The sequence below is a fragment of the Dendrobates tinctorius genome, unplaced genomic scaffold, assembly GCF_039654945.1.
Source record: "Dendrobates tinctorius isolate UK_male_01 unplaced genomic scaffold, ASM3965494v1 ptg000165l, whole genome shotgun sequence".
In the NCBI taxonomy this organism is placed as follows: domain Eukaryota; kingdom Metazoa; phylum Chordata; class Amphibia; order Anura; family Dendrobatidae; genus Dendrobates; species Dendrobates tinctorius.
In genome coordinates, this window is record NW_027361832.1 from 7,767,317 (window position 1) to 7,785,810 (window position 18,494).

The window sequence follows — 18,494 nt, forward strand, 5'->3', positions numbered from 1 at the left end:
CTGTATGTGAGGAGGGATAAGCCTCCTGCGTTTTGCTGAGGCTCCAGGACTGAGCTTGAAATAATGAACATTTATGCTTGCTTTCGCCTGAGCTAAAGGCTATGCCTTATGTTATGTGCTGCTTAATGGGTTATGAAGCAATAAACGCTATGAACTTTTAAAGGAACGTGCCTCCTGATTGACTCCCGCTGCTCTGGAGCGAGTCGAATCCCTAAAATATATATATATAGATATATATATATATATATATATATATATCGATAGATAGATAGATAGATACATAGATAGATAGATAGATAGATAGATAGATAAAAGACAGCAATAAGAATATGGCCAAACATTACCAAAGAAAGTCAAAATAAGTATATTTACATATATGAAACATTACTTAATAAAATATCCAAAGCAATAAGACAAACCCATTAGATGTCACTCATTGCTTTAAACTTACTTTAGGAAGAAATATACTTGTACGCTGCACTCCCTGGTGCTGTAATGTCAAACAGTTCGACAAAGGAAAAATATGCGGACTTAGAAGGAGCAACATTTAACATTCCCACAGTATTCACGTTACTGTGGTGCCAAGTTGACCACAAAGGTAATTTTGTGGAGGTCCCTAATTCAGAAGAATTAACCCTGTCTGAAACACTTAACTTCTCAATGACAAGAATACATTCTTTCACAATTAACATCAAGAAACCGGTCCCAGTTCTGTCCAATTAATGGGAAGCAGATGTTTAATTTCGTTATTGATTTTTTGATCCGCTTTTCCAATTTTCCAGATCCTCTTGATATCTCTGACTTCTTTTGCACATGAAACAGGATGGAAGCAAACAAGCCCAATGCAGCCGAATACTGAGAACCAGAGGAGACATTTGTATTGTTGACTAGCTCTGTGGATGGTCGGCAGCGTGACTAATTTCACTGTCAATTCCAAACCCCAGCACAAATATGAGTAGAAAAAATAATTCTTTCCATCTCCACTGAGAAACTGGAGAAGGGCGAGATATCTGCTTTGGGAACTTCTCTACCAAATGGCTTCCAAATGGATTAATTTTGTGTTGTTTACTAAGTATACAGACGTCTTAATACCAGAAGGAGGTTTTAATAAATCTATTGACATTCCTCTATTCTTTATCATACTTTACCATACAGGCTCAGAAAGCTGTGATCTTGGAACATGAGTTTATTGGAAGTTACACTGAATGACCAGAGCGGAACAAAATGTTCACTGACAAAACATGGCAGATTTTGGGAACGTAGAACAGGATTACCAGTGACAATGACATATAAAACAAAATATGCATGTATTCCCGTAATGCTACTTACTCTTGGCGTTTAAGGTGTTTGTATGGAATGGTAATGCAGAGCCCAGTCTGGCATATTATATCAACTCCTCCTTATTGTGATCACGCGGAGGACGAGAAACAGGAGACCTAACGCCTCCACAGTAGTGACTGACGCAGGTCCAAGTGATAGGACCCCCATCTATCATTCAGTACCTACCCTGTGGATAGGTGATACATATTAATTGTAGGAAAACCCGTTTTTTGAACTAATGCTAAAGTGCTGGAGCATCAATCACAGCAACATGTCATCCAACTACTCCTGTCAAATCCTGTTGACAAGATTTTTTTTGTTGAAGGACCCAAAAGTTCTGAATCTTCTTTTTTTATGATCTGTTTGAGAATAGGATCAGGATTTTGTAAAAAAAAAAAAAAGAAGTCAATGGCAAGAGGATGTGAAAGGATTGACATGTCTGATTTTATTGACAGGCAGTGGAAGTTAATTACCTTGTGTAGGGAATTACATTTTCAAATCAAATTAACAGTTTGTATTAAATATATGAATAATACGGGTTTGTGGCCTGATCGACACGTGAAGAGGACATACAGATGCTTTGCTCTTGGTCATTAATATACTTTATCCTGGGTATATAGTCTGCTCTTTTGCATTCAACATTGTACTTGTGATCAGGACAGGAGCCAGAGTTATTCAGCCCCAGCTATAGCAAAAAAGAAAAAAGAGAAGGAGCTGCAGGATCAGTAAGAAGGATCTTCCAACATGGCACCTTCACTCAGCATGCTGGCCTAGAGGAAAGCCAAGACAGAGGCCTTTCCAACATGTAACCTCCACTCAACATGCTGGCCTAGTAGAAAGCCAATTTGGAGGTCCTTTGAACATGGCATCTTAACTCAGCACATTTGCCTACAAAAAGTCAGGACAGGGGCCTTTCCAACATGCTGCCTTCACTCAGCATGCTGGTCTAGAAGAAAATCAGGACGTAGGCCCTTCCTAAATGGCACTTTCACTCAGCATGCTGACCTAGAAGAAAGACAGGACAGAATGCTTCTATCATGGCCCCTTCACTAAGCACTCTGGCCTAGAAAAGGCCATGAAGGGGGGCCTTTACAACATGGTGACTTCACTCAGCACATTGGATTAGAATTAAGCTGGACTGGAAGCCTATCCAACACGGAACCTTCATTGAGCTTGCTGGCCTAGAAGAAAGCAGCAGAGACTGACACTACCAAACTATAGTAATTTTTCCGCTCAGCTCCCCCTTCCTCTGCCATCTGAAGTTGGGCTGTAACATGCCGCAGCACCTCCTATTATGGTGTCTTTGGATTGGGACACTGCCCCCAGACCATAAACTGCATGACTACCATGTCACAATGGCAAACACATGAGGAGGAATGCCTATCCTAGACAGAGGTAAGTGCATGAGACAATTTGTTTCTTCTCCAAACACTGAACAAGAGCCCACACGACAGGAAGTCTTCTCTGCAGTCACTATATGTAACGCTACTAGCCATTCTCAGTATGCACATGGGAGGTCTTCATGAGGACATGAGTCATTATTAGGCATGAATTATATAAAGCTAGTGACAGGATGCAGGAAATAGGGTAGTGTGAGTTCCAAAAATTTTAAAGGTAATGCCAAAATGTGAATCTTCTCCTTACTAAAGAATGATCTGGAGAACAAACTCCACAGAAAGACTTTATGTTTGGTCGGAGTGATTGAAAAAGTTTGAAAGATCCTGTTGAATCTTTCAAGTCCTGGATGATGAATACCATTGGCGATGATGCACTTTTTCCTTTCTTTGCAATTGAAATACATCAAACCAAGCAATAACTAAGTAGGTTTAAGACTCCAGGTCTATGTAGACTAACCTATGTAGACTAGCCGTCAAATCTATGTAGTGACTAACCTTCATTCACATGTCTAAGGATGTCCATATTGTGGCTTTGGAAAGAGACGCTCAACAAGCACAGATATTTAATGTTTTGGTGTTCTTATACTTTGTGCTGTGTAGAATATATTTTACATAAGATACATATAGTATGTGTGTATAATGACAACATTACTATCCAACAATATGTTTGGTTGATCCCATTATGCCACAATAATCACATCTACATACAACATGCTCTACCTTTGGTCATCCATGCTGTTTGCATTGCTATTCAGGACAATTCTCCAAAGATGAGACGACACAAGCTCCTTCTGGTCGCTGACCGTGGCAATGCTGGGCAGCTGAAGCTCGCATGGTTTGCTCTCTGACAGACTGAACTCTCGAAAGGCAACAAATGACCGCTGGAGTTCATCCCAGTACTCAAGGCTACAAGGGATCTATAAAAAAAAACCAATGAAAATTCCAGTTATTTCAGCTTTAGAGTTTAATATGCAAAAAATATGCAAATCTTGCCTTAAAAGACCTCAGTGAAAGCTAAATAAATAAATATGAAAAATACACAACCATACATAGAAATCATTATTATAAAGTGACTCAGAAAAGCGGCATGACTCACAATGGAATATATTAAACAAGGAAAAGAATAGAAAAGAAAAACATTCCTGAACATAAAATAGCTAATCATGAAGCATAACAAATTGTACAAAATGTCACGTTGTGTTCAAATAGTGGAACTTTGGCTTACTGAGTCGTCACTTATGTTAAAGCTTCTCCTGATGGAGAATTACTAAATTCAAATGTTACACAACAGCTATATCTGTCTGTCCGTCCATGGGTGTGCAATTACCTGTAAGAAGCCGAATAGTGCACACTGACGGGCCGTGTGCCATAATGGCAGAGCACCACATAGATTCTCCAAGATAAATATTCCATATGGATTTACATGGCACTACATATGGTGATGTATTCTCCTTCCTGTTATGTGGTTATTATTGTGTAGTGGGTGATTACGACCCTTCATAGTATAAGTCTACCTTCATCATAAAAATAAATTTTGATAAAACACTGTAAGCCAAGAGTCTTTTGAGCCTAGCATAAATTTTGGGGCTGAATTCAAAAACAACGCATTGCAGCACTTTAATAGTTACATTTTTTTTTTTGCAAAAATACTGCAGAGAATACAGGGCACATCTTAGGAGCCATGATAGCAAGCTAAAGTTGTGAAAAAATGGGACTGCCAGGGGGATGGGGAAAGAGAAATATAGTGAAAAGAATAGAAAAACCGTTAGAAGAAGACAGAGGAGAAACAGGAGGTAAAAATAATAGAGGGAAAGCACAAAAATAAAGAAAACATCAAAAAGATTGAAAAATGAGAGGGGAATTGGGAAATCACGAGCGATAAAGTAAGGGATGGATGAATGAAAAAATAACTTAAGACAGAGATGGGGAAACCATCAGAGAGAAAGAGATAAACAACCAAAGAGAGAGAGAAAGAAAAGAGAAGGAACGGGGAAGCCATCAGTGTGAGAGGAGAGGGATTAAGTTCTATCTAAAAGAAACTATCAGAGGGATAGGAATGAATAAACCATAAAACAGAAAGAGCAAAGAAGGATGACGAAGCAATCATAAAGTGAGAGAGAGAACAGAGAAGGATGAGGAAACCATTATAGGGAAGAAAGGTAATAAAGGGAATCTGTCAGCAGGTTTTTGCTACCTCATCTGAGAGCTGCGTAATATATGTAAGAGAAGCTGAATCCAATAATGTATCACTTAGTATACAGGGTGAAGCAGTTCTGACACAGAGTTTTTAGAAAAAGAATGAAGCAGAGCTGAGAAAGCTAACCCCTCCCACACCAGGCCCTGTACATACAATGTCCATAGACAGTGAGCTGCTCATCACAGTAGGTGGCGTTGTCGGACCAGGAGGCACATGCTGCTGTATCCAGCAATGAAAAGCTCCAGCCGGTAAAACAATCATTGCAAGTAAAGAAGCTTCATAAGAGCAGCATTGCTGAAATCTGTTTTAATCCCTGCCTCAATCTGTCTTTAGATTACATAGCAAAAGCCTGCTTTAAGAAATAATCATAAAAAGAACAAAGGACGAGGAAGCGATCAGAGAGAAAAGGTAAAGAAATCATAAGAGAAAATGGAGAAAAGATGGAGCAACCAAGATAGACACGGTAAAGCCTTACATATTAAAGGGTCTGCGGGAGAAAGAAAAACAACCCCATGACAACGAATATGGAAATGGCTGGTCTCTCATAATTTGGTTCTTCTTTATAAACCTAAAGGGATTGTCCACTACTCGGACAATCCCTTCTGAATCCCATGTTTCTCCTTGTAAAATAACACATAGTCCTCTCCGGTGCCAGCGTTGTCAGCACTGGCCCTCCCAGGGCTTGCATGACATAGTTTTGTCAAGCAATTACTGAGGCCAATCAGTGCTGGCTTCACTCTCCCTGCCTTTGGAAGTATCACATACATCTGAAGGAAGTGAGAGCTGCTGATTGGTTGCAAGGAGTTTACATAGAAGGGCTGCTTATTCCTGTATTATCTTGACAAAGACCCAGACATATAATAGGGGTAGAAACGATGCTGCTGTTGCAGCTTTGTGATGCCATAATAAAGCAAGTTGATCATCATTGGATCCTGAAGCCAATATCTCCTACTTGAATCCCTTTAAAGAAATCTGGAGAACAAATGTCTGCACTCATATAAATAACACTGCACACGTGTAAATCTAACAGTACAATGAGAAGGTATTATCCAATAAAGGCTCACACATAGCCTTTGTTTGGTGAGGAAGAAGGGCTTTGGGTGTAACTACTAAAAATACATTTATCATCTTCCTACAACTGACCATACTTGTCTTCTCAACCTCACATTTTCCTTGGGTCATACCCTTAGCAATAAAAACTAACTATTTCAGGAAGGATCCCTTCACCGCAATGGGTCAAAGAAAGAAGTAGCGAGGCAGCAGACTGCAGTGTGTAATAACACGGGTAACAATGGACTGACTGATGATGGCCGTATCGGAGCGTTCCAGAATGGAGCACCTGTTACGAGATCAAGGATGAAACTCATCAAACCTCACAGTGTAAATATAGAAAGGCACACAGCTGGACGGTTCTGCAATAAGCCGCGTATTCTCTGGAGAGGTCACTGTTTTTGTTATTCCTTTATTAATAACCTTACTTCTATCGTGAACTTCTTCAGATTGCGGTTCTCGCAGGGTGGGCTTGCCTTGGAGAGAACATGGCTTTCCTTCCAGTAACAACTACCGTATTACTAGATGTACATTGAAGACAGGAAGTGTGTGCGTTTCATCTTATTCATACTGGGCCACCTAAGTGAAGACGTGGACGCAGAACACAATATAATCTTGTAGGAGGTGGAGAACGCCAGTTCATGCTGAGATTATAAGCCTAGCTTCCTGAGGATGAATAAACTGCTTGCTTGTCGAGTGTTTCTACTCTCTTTTATTGTTCTGTGGCCAGCTCCCTCCGAACACAAATCTTCCATGTATTCAGCTGAAGAAAAACAATACGTGCATGCCTTAAGACGAGAGGAATCTTGGCAAGGGAAACAGTAAACTGGTCCCAGGCTTTTTTGTCTAACACTGATCTGTAACAGTCCTGCTGAAGGTAACTCGGAGCTGACAAAAGTCACATGTCAAAAGCTATTTCTCAAGCTTTTCTTTTACATACAGCTCAACAGAGATACTTAAAGACAAACCCATCTCCAAGGTAATGAAAAGAAATGGCTTCCTGCTTTCCTTGGACAAGAGATGTAGAGAGATCTCCGCTACTCCGCGTTGCTTACTTTATGTTCTGGTCAGTGCAGGTTCCTTTGTTAGATGTACCTGCCAAGTTCAGCCTGGAAACAACTCATAGTAAAAGCACAAGAGCCTTCCAGGTCTTACATTCAACTTCCTCCTGAAAAGGCTAAGATGGTATCTAACAATTTAGAGAAAAGTGATTCTTGATCGGATTTGATGCAATCTGTTAAATCAATCCATTACAATTCTGATGAAGATCCAAAAAAACATGGAAACATGGAAAGCAGTGTGCATTATTTCTTATTCTTTTTAGCTGAAGTATTTCTGTACAGAACACGGCACATGTGTATTTCTCACTTCACACGGTTGGAGTAGGTTATATCTACGCTTACAATTGCACTGAGGGAAAGCAGTGATGACAGCCTTTGGTTTAAAAGACATGAATCTAATGCAGCAGAGGCGTACTTGCAAAATCGCACCCTTTGACCTGTGTCGAATTGAATTCACCCTCCAGTATGTCATAGCAAGGGAACTCGGTTCACAACTTTCTTACTGTGTAAGAAGATTATAAAGGTATAGCACCCTGGACTTTACATGTGAATTCTAATGTTTTGGTATAAGAGGGTGGTGGGTTTTTTTTGTTTTTTTTTTTTGGGGGGGGGGGCAGGAAAAAACTGCTGTTTTATATGTAATTTTTTGGCAAGAGACTTAAGTAAGTTCATCATGATGAAGAAAAAAACCCTCATACATATCATACAAATATTGGACAATATCGAGAGATTCCAACCCTCACTCAGATGTGTAAGGGGGTGCCAACCAACGGATTCTTAGTGGAAGATGTCAATTAGGCATGTCCGATTTCAGACTGCCGATCTTATTGTTCTTCCAGAGATAAACCATCAGTAGAGATGTCTATTGGTGGCTTTTTCATACAGAACACAAGAGTACTCGGCTAAACGAGTGCTCCTGTGTATGGGGGAGACAGCCGAGATGGCCCTCAGCCGAACGATTAGCTGAAGCATCTTTCTGCTGACTACTATCTAATGTATATGGAGGTCTCAAAAGGGTTGTGCACTACTTTTATACTGATAAATTATCCTGAGGATTGGTCATCAATGCCAGATAGGTGGGGCTGCAACACCCGGCACCTCCAAAGATCAGCTGTTACCGATGTCAGTCAGATGTGATCAATCAGTTGTGGAGCTACACAGCACAGCTCCGTCAACTGTATAGTGATCGCAACTAGATACTGCACATCCACCCCAATTCAAAAGAATGGGAGTGCATCGGCAGTACCCCACTGTGGCCACGTTATAGTTTACGGAGCTGTGCTGTTCCGCTAAGCAATTTATAGCATCCGATTGCCACCAGGAACAGCTGGCCCCCAACACCCCAATGATCCGATATTGATGACCTATCCCGAGGATAAGTCATCAATATAAAAGTAGAGGACAGCCCCTTTAAGTCTTTCTTTTCTATTTCTCATTCTTTTAGAATTTATTTGTAACTATGGGTAAAAAAAACTGGACCAAAAACTATAGTGTAGTCTTTGAAAAAAACAAAACCCTGATGTCTGGAACAAACTGAAAGGGAAAAAGTTTTGGTCACAAAAAAATGTTCCATTTCATGAATCTGACAGTGGCCTTTGTTGGGAGAAAGTACATGACCAACTTCAGTGAAACGCACAATTTTTCTGTTCAGATCAAAATTCAGTTACAAAGGCTGAAACTAACGATATCACGCAGAAGTTCCATCTAAATCTTGTAAACCACAAATTCTGCTGCTGGTTTTCATGATTGTTTCACTTGTCTTCAACACAGGGAGGTGATGACAGCTCTGTGCACACTGTGGGTGCACTTTCTGTCCGGTAGTCACAGAATATTCTGCATGTGTTGAGTCCTAATTTCTGGTCAGTAGCAGAACAATCCAAACGATAAACTCCATAGCCAAAACTATTTAGTTTTGCAAATTTTTGGTAAACATCTCAAAACTACAATATGGTCTACTGTCTAATATAACCTGATGTACTGGTAAAGAAAAAAAAAAAAGAGAAATTCATATATCAACTCCAAGAAGCCACGGAATCTCCTCCTTTGTAATATTGGATCCAGTTGCAAAACCTCAAAAATTCAGGTTCAGGAAATCATGATTTTATAACATTTTAATGTGATCTACTCCTGGGAGCAAGAGCTAACCGAAAGTGATTTCTGTTCGGAAACATTCCAGCGTATAGCTGCTGTACATTGAAGCGAAGGGTACAGCTGCAGCCATTTCACCTGTACTGCCCCACTGGTATTGTGGCTTACTGTGTTGCATCAAGACTGCCTTCCTGTCCGGAAAGCCCTCTAAGTACAAACAAGAATCCCAGCCCAGGTTTTATTTTCCCTTGGTATTCTAACACGGTAATTCAAGAGCCCTGAGAAATACTTTTTAACCTTTTCAATGAAATATGTAACTCTTTCTTTATTACAGTCTCATGTTTTTCTAGTTTTTATCCCTTATTTCTAGAAGAAGAATAATAATAATATAAAACGTGACCCGGAGTTTATCAGATCCGATGTAAGTGGAACAAGTCACAGGTGTGGACTGGGCAATTTTTCCTATGTAATCTCTAAATCTCATTTTAGAAAGGAAAAAGAAAAAGATTTATAGTTCCCTTTGTTCAGCGGCAGACTTATGCTAAAGGATTGAGAGACAACGGCTATTTTCCTTAAGTAAATGTTTTATCAGATAATGGCATGATTTCAATCAAATTTTATCAAACTTTTTTCCCCATTTTCTCTATACAGCTAATAAAACCTAACATAGAAAGAAAATGAACATATACCCTGATGTAAGTAAATAAGTAAAGGAAATAGTGCATATAAATAACACAGGGTACTTAGTCAACACTGTTTTTGATTAAAAAAAAAAAGTAATGGCCATTGTTATGAATGGGTCACCGAGGAGAAAAAAACAAAACAAGCTAAGTCACAGAAAAACCAGAGAGGCTGTTAACTATGCAGATTCCTGATCCTAACCACACAACTAGCAGCAGCCGTGGAGCGTACCTACGATGATCCTAGACGCTTCATCACAGCCGGAGAACTAAATAAGCCTGAAGCAAGAAAAGGGGAAAACTAACTGCCCCAGAGCAGACCCCAAAGGAAAGACAGCCCCCACACATGTATTGACCGTGAAACAAGATGAAAGCACAAACACAGGCAGGAAAATAGGCTGAGTAAACGATGGGGCCCAAACTAACTAGAAAGAATAGGAAAGGAAAGCCACTGTCTGCAATCTGCAAAAAACCCTACAAAAATAATGTCCAACACTTCTGATAGCAAAATTAACCTTGAAGTCACTAGACTTCTCCCACTATATCAGCACTCTGAAATATTCTGAGACAGAGCAAAAAGAGGCCAATCTAATAAGGGACAAAAAGCAAATTGGCAAATACAGATAAATAAGAGTGGAAATTCAGCACAGCCCCAGCCGGGGCTGGCTGACCACACAAAAAACTGAATAGAACAACAAAATCAAGTGTGAACATTAGCAGAAAAACTTAGCTTTAGATGACTGGAACAGAGCTGAAAACCAAGACCTGACAAGCAGAAGGAATCACCAGCACCAGAATAGGGCGTCGTCTGTCTTAAATCCAGTCTGAGATTCCTGAGCTCCAATCGTCATCCTCATTATCAGGTGGCAGATCTCTACTGATTAAATCAGCCTCACTACCTCCTGTTACCACCAGAGGGAGCCTGGCAGGAGAACTCACAACTGGTGGACCAGAAAATGAACTCACAACAGGCCATCCTACCCACGTCAAGGTGTATCCCAATTGGGACGGTCCTAAGCTCTAGTAATTAAACTTTACCATGTGTCAAAGTAACGCTAGTGTGAATAAGGGCCGAACAGGACCAGGTCACAAATACGGATACCCAAAGGGAATCTATATAAAGGTAACGTCCAGCTCAAAGAAAAGGGAAGCCTCACTCTTATCTGCACTTACCTTATCCGATAAAAAATTAAATGGAGTATAAGAAGGAACATTGCTCCTATATTTTGCATGCACACCAACTTATCCTCCAGTCACTTAAACACATGGTAAGGTTTTAATAGAGAGGTTAAGATCATCCCGATTTGGGTACACCTTGATGCTGGTGGGATAGCTTATTTTATTTGTCCAAATGGTGTTCGTTATAGAGCATATTTTACATTGCCTAGTAGCGCAGTCACAAAATATAATTACATAGGTTGAATAAAGATCTATGTGCATCAATTTCAACCTTTCTCCACCAACTATATGCTGACACTTCATTACTTTCTCAGCTCACTTGAGAGATTTCGAGACAAGACATTATCATTAAAGGGGTTCTCCAAGAATGTAATAAAATGGCACCCCCTTCACTTAATTGAAACGGCAGCCATTCTACTCACGTGTCAGGATGGCCTGCAGTCTGAAGAAACACAGCTCTCAACTGTGTCTCAACTGACAGAGGAGCTGTAGCTTAAGTGTGGCGCCCCTAAGGGTTCAGTCGTCACTGAGGTACTGCACCTCCTCCTGAGGTGTGGTACCCCACCATCCAGGTAAGGTGGAGACGCCTGACCACGCTCCATCATCTGCATCCCACACAACATAGTAGTGTAGCAAAGCACCCTTTGGTGGCTCCCTGCTTGGAACACGAAGCGTGCTGGGAGGCGAGTGGAGTTTAGTCTGCCCCAAAAGAGCGGGAAGAGTTTAGGATTTGGTCAGTCTGACTCAGTCAGTCTGACTCAGAGTCTAGGAGTGAAGATCCCCTGAGTGGGATGGATGAAGGTAAAGTGCTGCAGCCGACCACAGTGACCTGGGTCCGCTGGCACAGGAAAGAGACATTGGTGGGAAGCCTGACTCTCTCCATAAGAAGGAAGGATTAGTACGGAACATAAGGAGAGGAGGACTAAGGATCAGGGTTAGAGCAGAACCCTTCCCAAGTTCACAGCGCAAGGCTGGGGTCCGGTCCCTGAGGTTGTATGGATACTAATGGTCCTGCAGCAGACACCGGAGGAATAGAAGTTGTCACCACTTTATTCCCACACAAGACTTGGGGGCACAACAGCAACCATAGTGAGCCGGGACTTGGTAGCAAAGAGTCCCCGAAGCAGGCTACAGCTGTCTGCCTTACAAGTAGAGTTCATAGGAACATCTGACAGGAGGAACTGCAGTGTAAGTCAGTACTGTGAGTACTTCACTATAGGCGCAAAAGGGAGACGTTCAGAAAAGGCACATATGTTGGCGGAGTGTTGGAAGGGAGTACGTCATCTTGCCTGGAAGTTGGATGAGCCCCTGACCTGGAGGACACGGTACCGAGGAGGGTACCTGTATGCTCAGACTGTGAGTAAAGCTTTGGAACTACATGCCCTGGTGTCCTCCGCTTATTACTGCGCCAACCCACTCAGCACTGCTACATCTTGGTGCCGGACACTACACTCTCTCCCTTAACACCTATCTTCTTCATCTACTCTGCCCTGGGACTACAGCCCTACCTGTGGAGGGCTACACCATCATTGCTGCACCACACCATCTGTCCCAGAGGATCTGTCTGCAGCGTCGGCTTAACATCTTCATTGCCAAAAACCACAAGTGGCGTCACGAATCATTCACTCAAACTTTATTCCAACATCACTTAACCCCCCTTTTACAATGGACGCCCAGGGCCACGGAGCGGGTCACAGCTGCAGTAACAACTCCCATTGAAATCCACCGGGCCTGGCTCCGAGTACCCCACAGCCCTGGGAGGGCGATCCATAAGCAGACGCCTTTCATCAAATGTACAATGTCAGACTATGCAAACGAATTAAGTGAGGAATGGTAATGCCCAGTTGTCAATTTATTTTTACATCTCCAGGAGTAATAACTTAAAAACATTCATTACAATGTAAAGTCCTAAGAAAAAACCTACGGTAATCAAAATGTAATTTTATGGAAAAAGAAAACATTTATTAAAACAGACACACTACGAGAGTGATAACAGATGTTTCATTTTAGGGATGCATTATAATTGTGTAGTTGTGCTTTATAACATGTATCCGGCAGTAAGAAGCCCTTACTAATAGTAAGGTAAAAGTACAGCATCTCCGGGAAGTCAACAATCTGCCGCTTACTTACTACACATAGGCATAAATTAATCTGCCAAATAAGGAGAAAAAATCAGACATGTGAACTATCCAATAGACTTTAAGGGGTAGGAGTACTAAATCTGAACAAGGCCTTATGAGCCGTTACCCAGCAGGTTCATCTTGGCATGAATAATTATGTTGAATAATTATGTGGACACCTGTCTCCTTCAAAAAACAGTCTATACTCTTAATTTACAGTCATCCAAAGAAAATAATGCTTTTTTTTATTTTATGCAGAGTTCATACTAGGTTTATTATCTTGAAAAACGCTTGCATGTCAGGTGAAATGATTTTGGTTTGCACAAAAGATGATCGTTCTTGGCAGCACATCGTCCGTGTGTCTGAGAACAATGGCAGCCAATGCACACTGGAGCGGGGACGGCCTGTGTAAACAGGCTATTAAATGACCAACATGTTGTCGGTCAGTGGTCGTTGGATGCTGCACATTGCGCTGTGTAAATAGGCCCTTAAATTAATATGTCTTATCCGTGGTCCATAAAACACCATGTTAAGCCCAGGGGTATTATGGTCTATCAAATTCCGGTCTATCAAATTCCAGGGTCCACCCAGACAACAATGGTAAGTGAACACAATTCCAACTTTACATCGCTGATTTCCAACAGGACATTTTTTCTACACACAGAAGAATGCATCCAGCTGTGCAAACAAACAAATGTGCACTTGTTCCAAAGTATCATTGTGTGCTGTGATACATCATAAATAAGGATGAGCCGTCATCAGGCACCGTATCAGATGGGGACTATAATACACTTAAGTATTTTGCTGGAAGCCAGGGACGAATGGAGGATGGAACGTGTGTGCTAAGTGAGATACGGAGATACCAAGATGTTGAAGCATGTAAGGCAAACATCTGTTTGTGGTTAACACATGGAAATGTGGATAACATATGAAAAACAGGGGTAAACCGGTGTCACCACTAAAAACAGGTCATCTTACATGGCAGACTATTCATACTGATGCCGGTTCTCCTTCGCTATGTCAGAATGACCAGTGATGCCGCAGACCTCGGCCATATGCGTCCTTCATAAAGTCTAAATGGAAAGATTGCTGAAAGTCATCAATGTTGACTTCCATTCCCTCTAAAAATAGAACATAAATACAAACCCGGCGCATGTTTTCTTAAAAACTGCAATCCTTCCTTTATTCCTCTTGGAAATCTATAAATAAATTGAGAATTGGGCATTAGGCAAGATTCACCCATTTGTGGTGTGAGTGTTAGCATCCAAGAGTAAAGGACCAATTTTTTTCTATGGCCTCATCCTGGATGCTTCCGTTCTTGCGTCATTCGTTTCTTTCACTGAAGAGGTGTGCCTCCTTTCAAGCCAATAAAAAACCCCTTAGAAGGTCACATTTTTATTCAGGTCTATTACTAAGTAACTGATCTATGAGAAATAGATGGAAAATAGGTGGAATAGGCGTGCCGTGCCGGTGTGTTTTTTCTAAATGAATTATTCACACGCCTCTTAATGAATTTGGCGCATTGTACTCCAGCGAGCCCTACACCAACGCTGGTGTCTACTGTGTTTATTATGTGGTTTTATGGCCAAAATGGAATCTGCCACATTTAGGTGGGTGGCGCTGCGGCAATGACGAGCCTTTGGATTGTAAATCCGATTTTATTAAAACCAACCCCTTTTGGTGCAGGCCCGGCACCTTTCTCAAAACATAAAAACCAGCATATAAAAGCAGCTTTTAGAGGTGTTGCACCTGCACACAGCTCCTTCAGGTGAGAGCTTCCATCTCTTACACTTATCCTTTACCAGGCATATTGCCCTATTTTGTGTTTGCTTCTGTCCAGAGCATCTGTGCTATGTAGTTTAAACACTTTCTGTGCATGACAAGTGGGAGTGGCCTGGATGGAAAAAGGGTGTGGCTTAATGTGTGACACAGTGAGCTAACATCTTGGTGCAAATTTATGGAAAAAGTAAGACAACTAATAAGAGTTGTAATCTTCAACTAGACATTTCAAAAATTAGTGATTAGCATAAGACCTCGTTACTCGAGTTTGACTAGGGTGCTCGAGTGACACGTACGCGTCCCCATATTTCACGGTTGTTAAACTGCCACAAAACATGCGATTATTGTCTGTGTTTGTCAGGCAATCCCTGCATGTTTTGTGGTGGTCTAACAGACGTGAGACACGCAGGTTCGGGGACTCCAACATGTCACTTGAGCACTGGCGATACTCTGTGCATACCCGAGCCTCCTAGGTAAACTTGAATACTGAGCACTTGCACTCAACACTAATTAAAATGCATCAAATTTATTAAAAAGCATGAACCACTTAAGATGGTATTGATAAATATGCCCCATTGTGTTTGCATCTTCTTTTTATCATTTTTTGTGTTTTTTTTAAACAACTTAGCGCTCAAAGAAATTTTTTTTAATTTTTTTTTCTTTACACAAAATGTTAACCACTACATCACTAATAGAACTGTGACAGTAACTATCCATTTCTGTACCTTACGTCACGTTTATGACTTGGCCATCAATCTAGCAGCATCTGATGTTTCTCTCAGTACATGTCTGTTTTGACTTAGTCTCCATGACACACACATGATGTGCTGCCCTCCGATGACATGATCTCATACTCATAATAGGTGCTTCTTGGAAAAACACACAACATAAAATGTCTGCTCCAATTATGTAATATTCTACGGACATTCTGTAACTCTATTCATTAACAGTCACAGGTTACATCTATATTTCCTGCTCTACCCAACTTTTAGCTTACCAATAAATGCACCTGTCTGTACTGTTCTTCTAAAAGAAAATACTTAAATGTTAAAAAAAAAAAAAAAGGAAATAAAAATGCAAACAGGACTGGCATAGTGACTACAAAAGGATTTAAAGGAGATATTTCTATCTGTAAATTTGGGGTCTCACTTATTGTGTCTTTCCAATGTTATGAATATTAAAACAACGTAAAGAATTAGACTCGATATTGAGGTACAAACCTGCAGAACATCTCCCAAGTCAGCGGTGCTAATATCAGGATCTTCCGTGGTGTTAAAAGGCACAGGGGTAATTCGCACCAAAGTCAAAACTCTTGGCTCTGGATACTTCCAAAGCATCATCCCGGGATTGTCCTCTGTCTCATTGTAAAACACCACTTCAAAAGCATTGGGAATCTTCTGAGCATCTATCCAACAAGAGAAAGAGACATGAGCATAAAAGCTTCAACCCTGATAGAAGACATAAAAAAACCTAAGAAAACATAATTAGAACATAGAAATTAAAAAATTTGTGAAAAAAGACGCTTCATGGTTCCAACACAAAAGGTCAGTGTCACAATTTCGAATCTCGTGCCAACAAGTGAACTCTAAACCGCAACTTATTTGACACCAGCTATGCTACTGTGGAGTAACCCAGCGACGACGCTTCATTTACTAAGTGGTTACCGAACGATAAATGCTCTAGTGAGGTTACAGCTTGGTCACCACTCAGCAAATGATGCGGAAGAGCTGGATTAATGCAAAGACCAAGATCTAGCGATTACACAGGTCTCACACTTGCGCTGCGAGAGAAGCCACGGAAGGGTGTGGGATCCAGCAACTCAGAAGTCTGGGGCAGCACACACTGTCAAATAAAATGGGTGGCCAAAATTGGTGACCAGTACTCCTTAACCACTCTAAGGAGGTGTGAGCTTTGTTTTCAAGGAAATTCTTAGGTCAGAATGCCCAGGTTAGTCACCGGTTGGTGGAAGTATCGGGGATACAGAAATGGAGTGGAACTAAGATGTCAATCTGAACGCTACCAGTCAGATCAACACGAGAAAGTATACTGGATCGATGTCAGTAGCCTCACCTGAATTTAGAATTGCAGAAACCAAGTAGATAATACAAAGGTCAAGACAGGAATAAGATTAGGAATAAGGGTGAGGGCGGGATAAGAATAACCAGTGGAGCAAAAGACAAATGGAAAAGAGACAGGGAAGCATAAATTTCAAACTCAAACCAGTGCATGAAGAAATAAGTAAGGGCAGAGACCCTGACTCCAGCGCTGGTTCACTTGGGCATCTTGCGGTAGTTTTGATGAAATCACTGTTTTATCTGCTGTGGCCCTGCTAGTCTTCTCAATGATGAGCGCTATCTAACCCTGCCTATAGCACTGATTGACAGCTCTTTGTCTGAACTGCCCATAGGCAGAAAGCTGTCATCAGCGAAGGGATAACCAGAGCTATTGAACCTAATATGTTAAAATGTGCCACTTTGATGCTCGACAATCTTATTAAAAGTACAGCTCCAGGGACAAAATTAACTTATTTCCTCCCAAAAGCACTGTCATTCAGTCATAGGGGTGCACATAGAGTGCCAACCGTCACTGTTCACTATACTGTGAGAGACAGCTGTAAGCACACCCCGGCTCTTTGATTGACAGCTGGCACGGCACTGATGCACTGCACGATGAGTTGGTAATCAAACGTCCCTCATTTTAAAATTTAAACAGGTGTCACCAGCATGACATGTAATGACCGACAGTCTGCTCTCCTGATCTACATGTCTCATACTGGTAACGCCCTCTTTTATTAAAAATAATCTCTGGAGGCAGATTCTCAGGGAGATCTATGTCCGGTCCATAGATCTTCACAGCTCATTTACATATCAAGAAAATATGTGTATTTCTCTAGAATAAGACATAGCGCAGATAGCAAGGTATAGTTTTACACAACTTTCTTTGACCTACATGCCCATATAGACGGCTTAGAAGGGTTGATCCTACTGACAGATTTTGTTTAAAGGGAATATGTCACCAGGTTTTTCCTACCCCATCTGAAAGCAGCATAATGTAGAGACAGTGACCCTAATTCCATTGATGTGTCCCTTTCTTTCCTGCTTGCTGTTAATTGAATAAATTCACTGTTTTCTCTGCTGCAGATCTAGCAGTTATTTGAATGTGGAGCTGTATAACTCCGCCCTCACCACTGATTGGCAGCTTTCTTTCTGTCCATATACAGTGTACATAGACAGCTGTCAATCGGTGGTGGGGGCGTGGTTATTCATAGCTCATGAATATGCATGACTACTTGGCAGCAGGTCAAGTAGTCCTCTAATGCAAATCTTACTGATTAAACAGTGATTTTATCAAAACTACACCAAGCAGCCCTGTAAGTGATACATCGTTGGAACCAAGATCTGTTTCTCTACATTATGCTGCTGTCACATTAAGCGGTAAAAATTTGGTGACAGATTCCCTTTAAATAAATGTTGTAATGTTTACAGTACATCATTGGTGAAAACAGGGATCCCGCAGTTAATATTCTCCACTCCCTTTATGATATTCTTTCTCATTTTGCATTTTCTACATGTGCTCCACGGTATTAGCCATTTTACTTACTCCTCACAGTCTTGTATATTTCT

At 41.1% G+C, this 18,494-nt stretch overlaps 1 protein-coding gene across 4 annotated transcripts in view; it reads right to left on the reverse strand.

Annotated features, from left to right (window-relative positions):
* The window catches only part of VPS13B (vacuolar protein sorting 13 homolog B), a 1,297,298-nt gene that overhangs the window by 216,566 nt on the left and 1,062,238 nt on the right, over positions 1 to 18,494 (reverse strand). For 3 of the 4 annotated variants that reach the window (XM_073550458.1, XM_073550457.1, XM_073550459.1), the window contains exons 39-40: positions 16,092 to 16,276; positions 3,438 to 3,634 (exon numbers count right to left, since the gene is read on the reverse strand). In XM_073550458.1, coding sequence (XP_073406559.1) covers positions 3,438 to 3,634; positions 16,092 to 16,276 — 382 coding nt within the window. Of the gene's footprint in view, positions 1 to 1,754; positions 2,006 to 3,437; positions 3,635 to 16,091; positions 16,277 to 18,494 lie in introns of those variants that run through there. The other variant, XM_073550460.1, reaches the window with a different exon arrangement.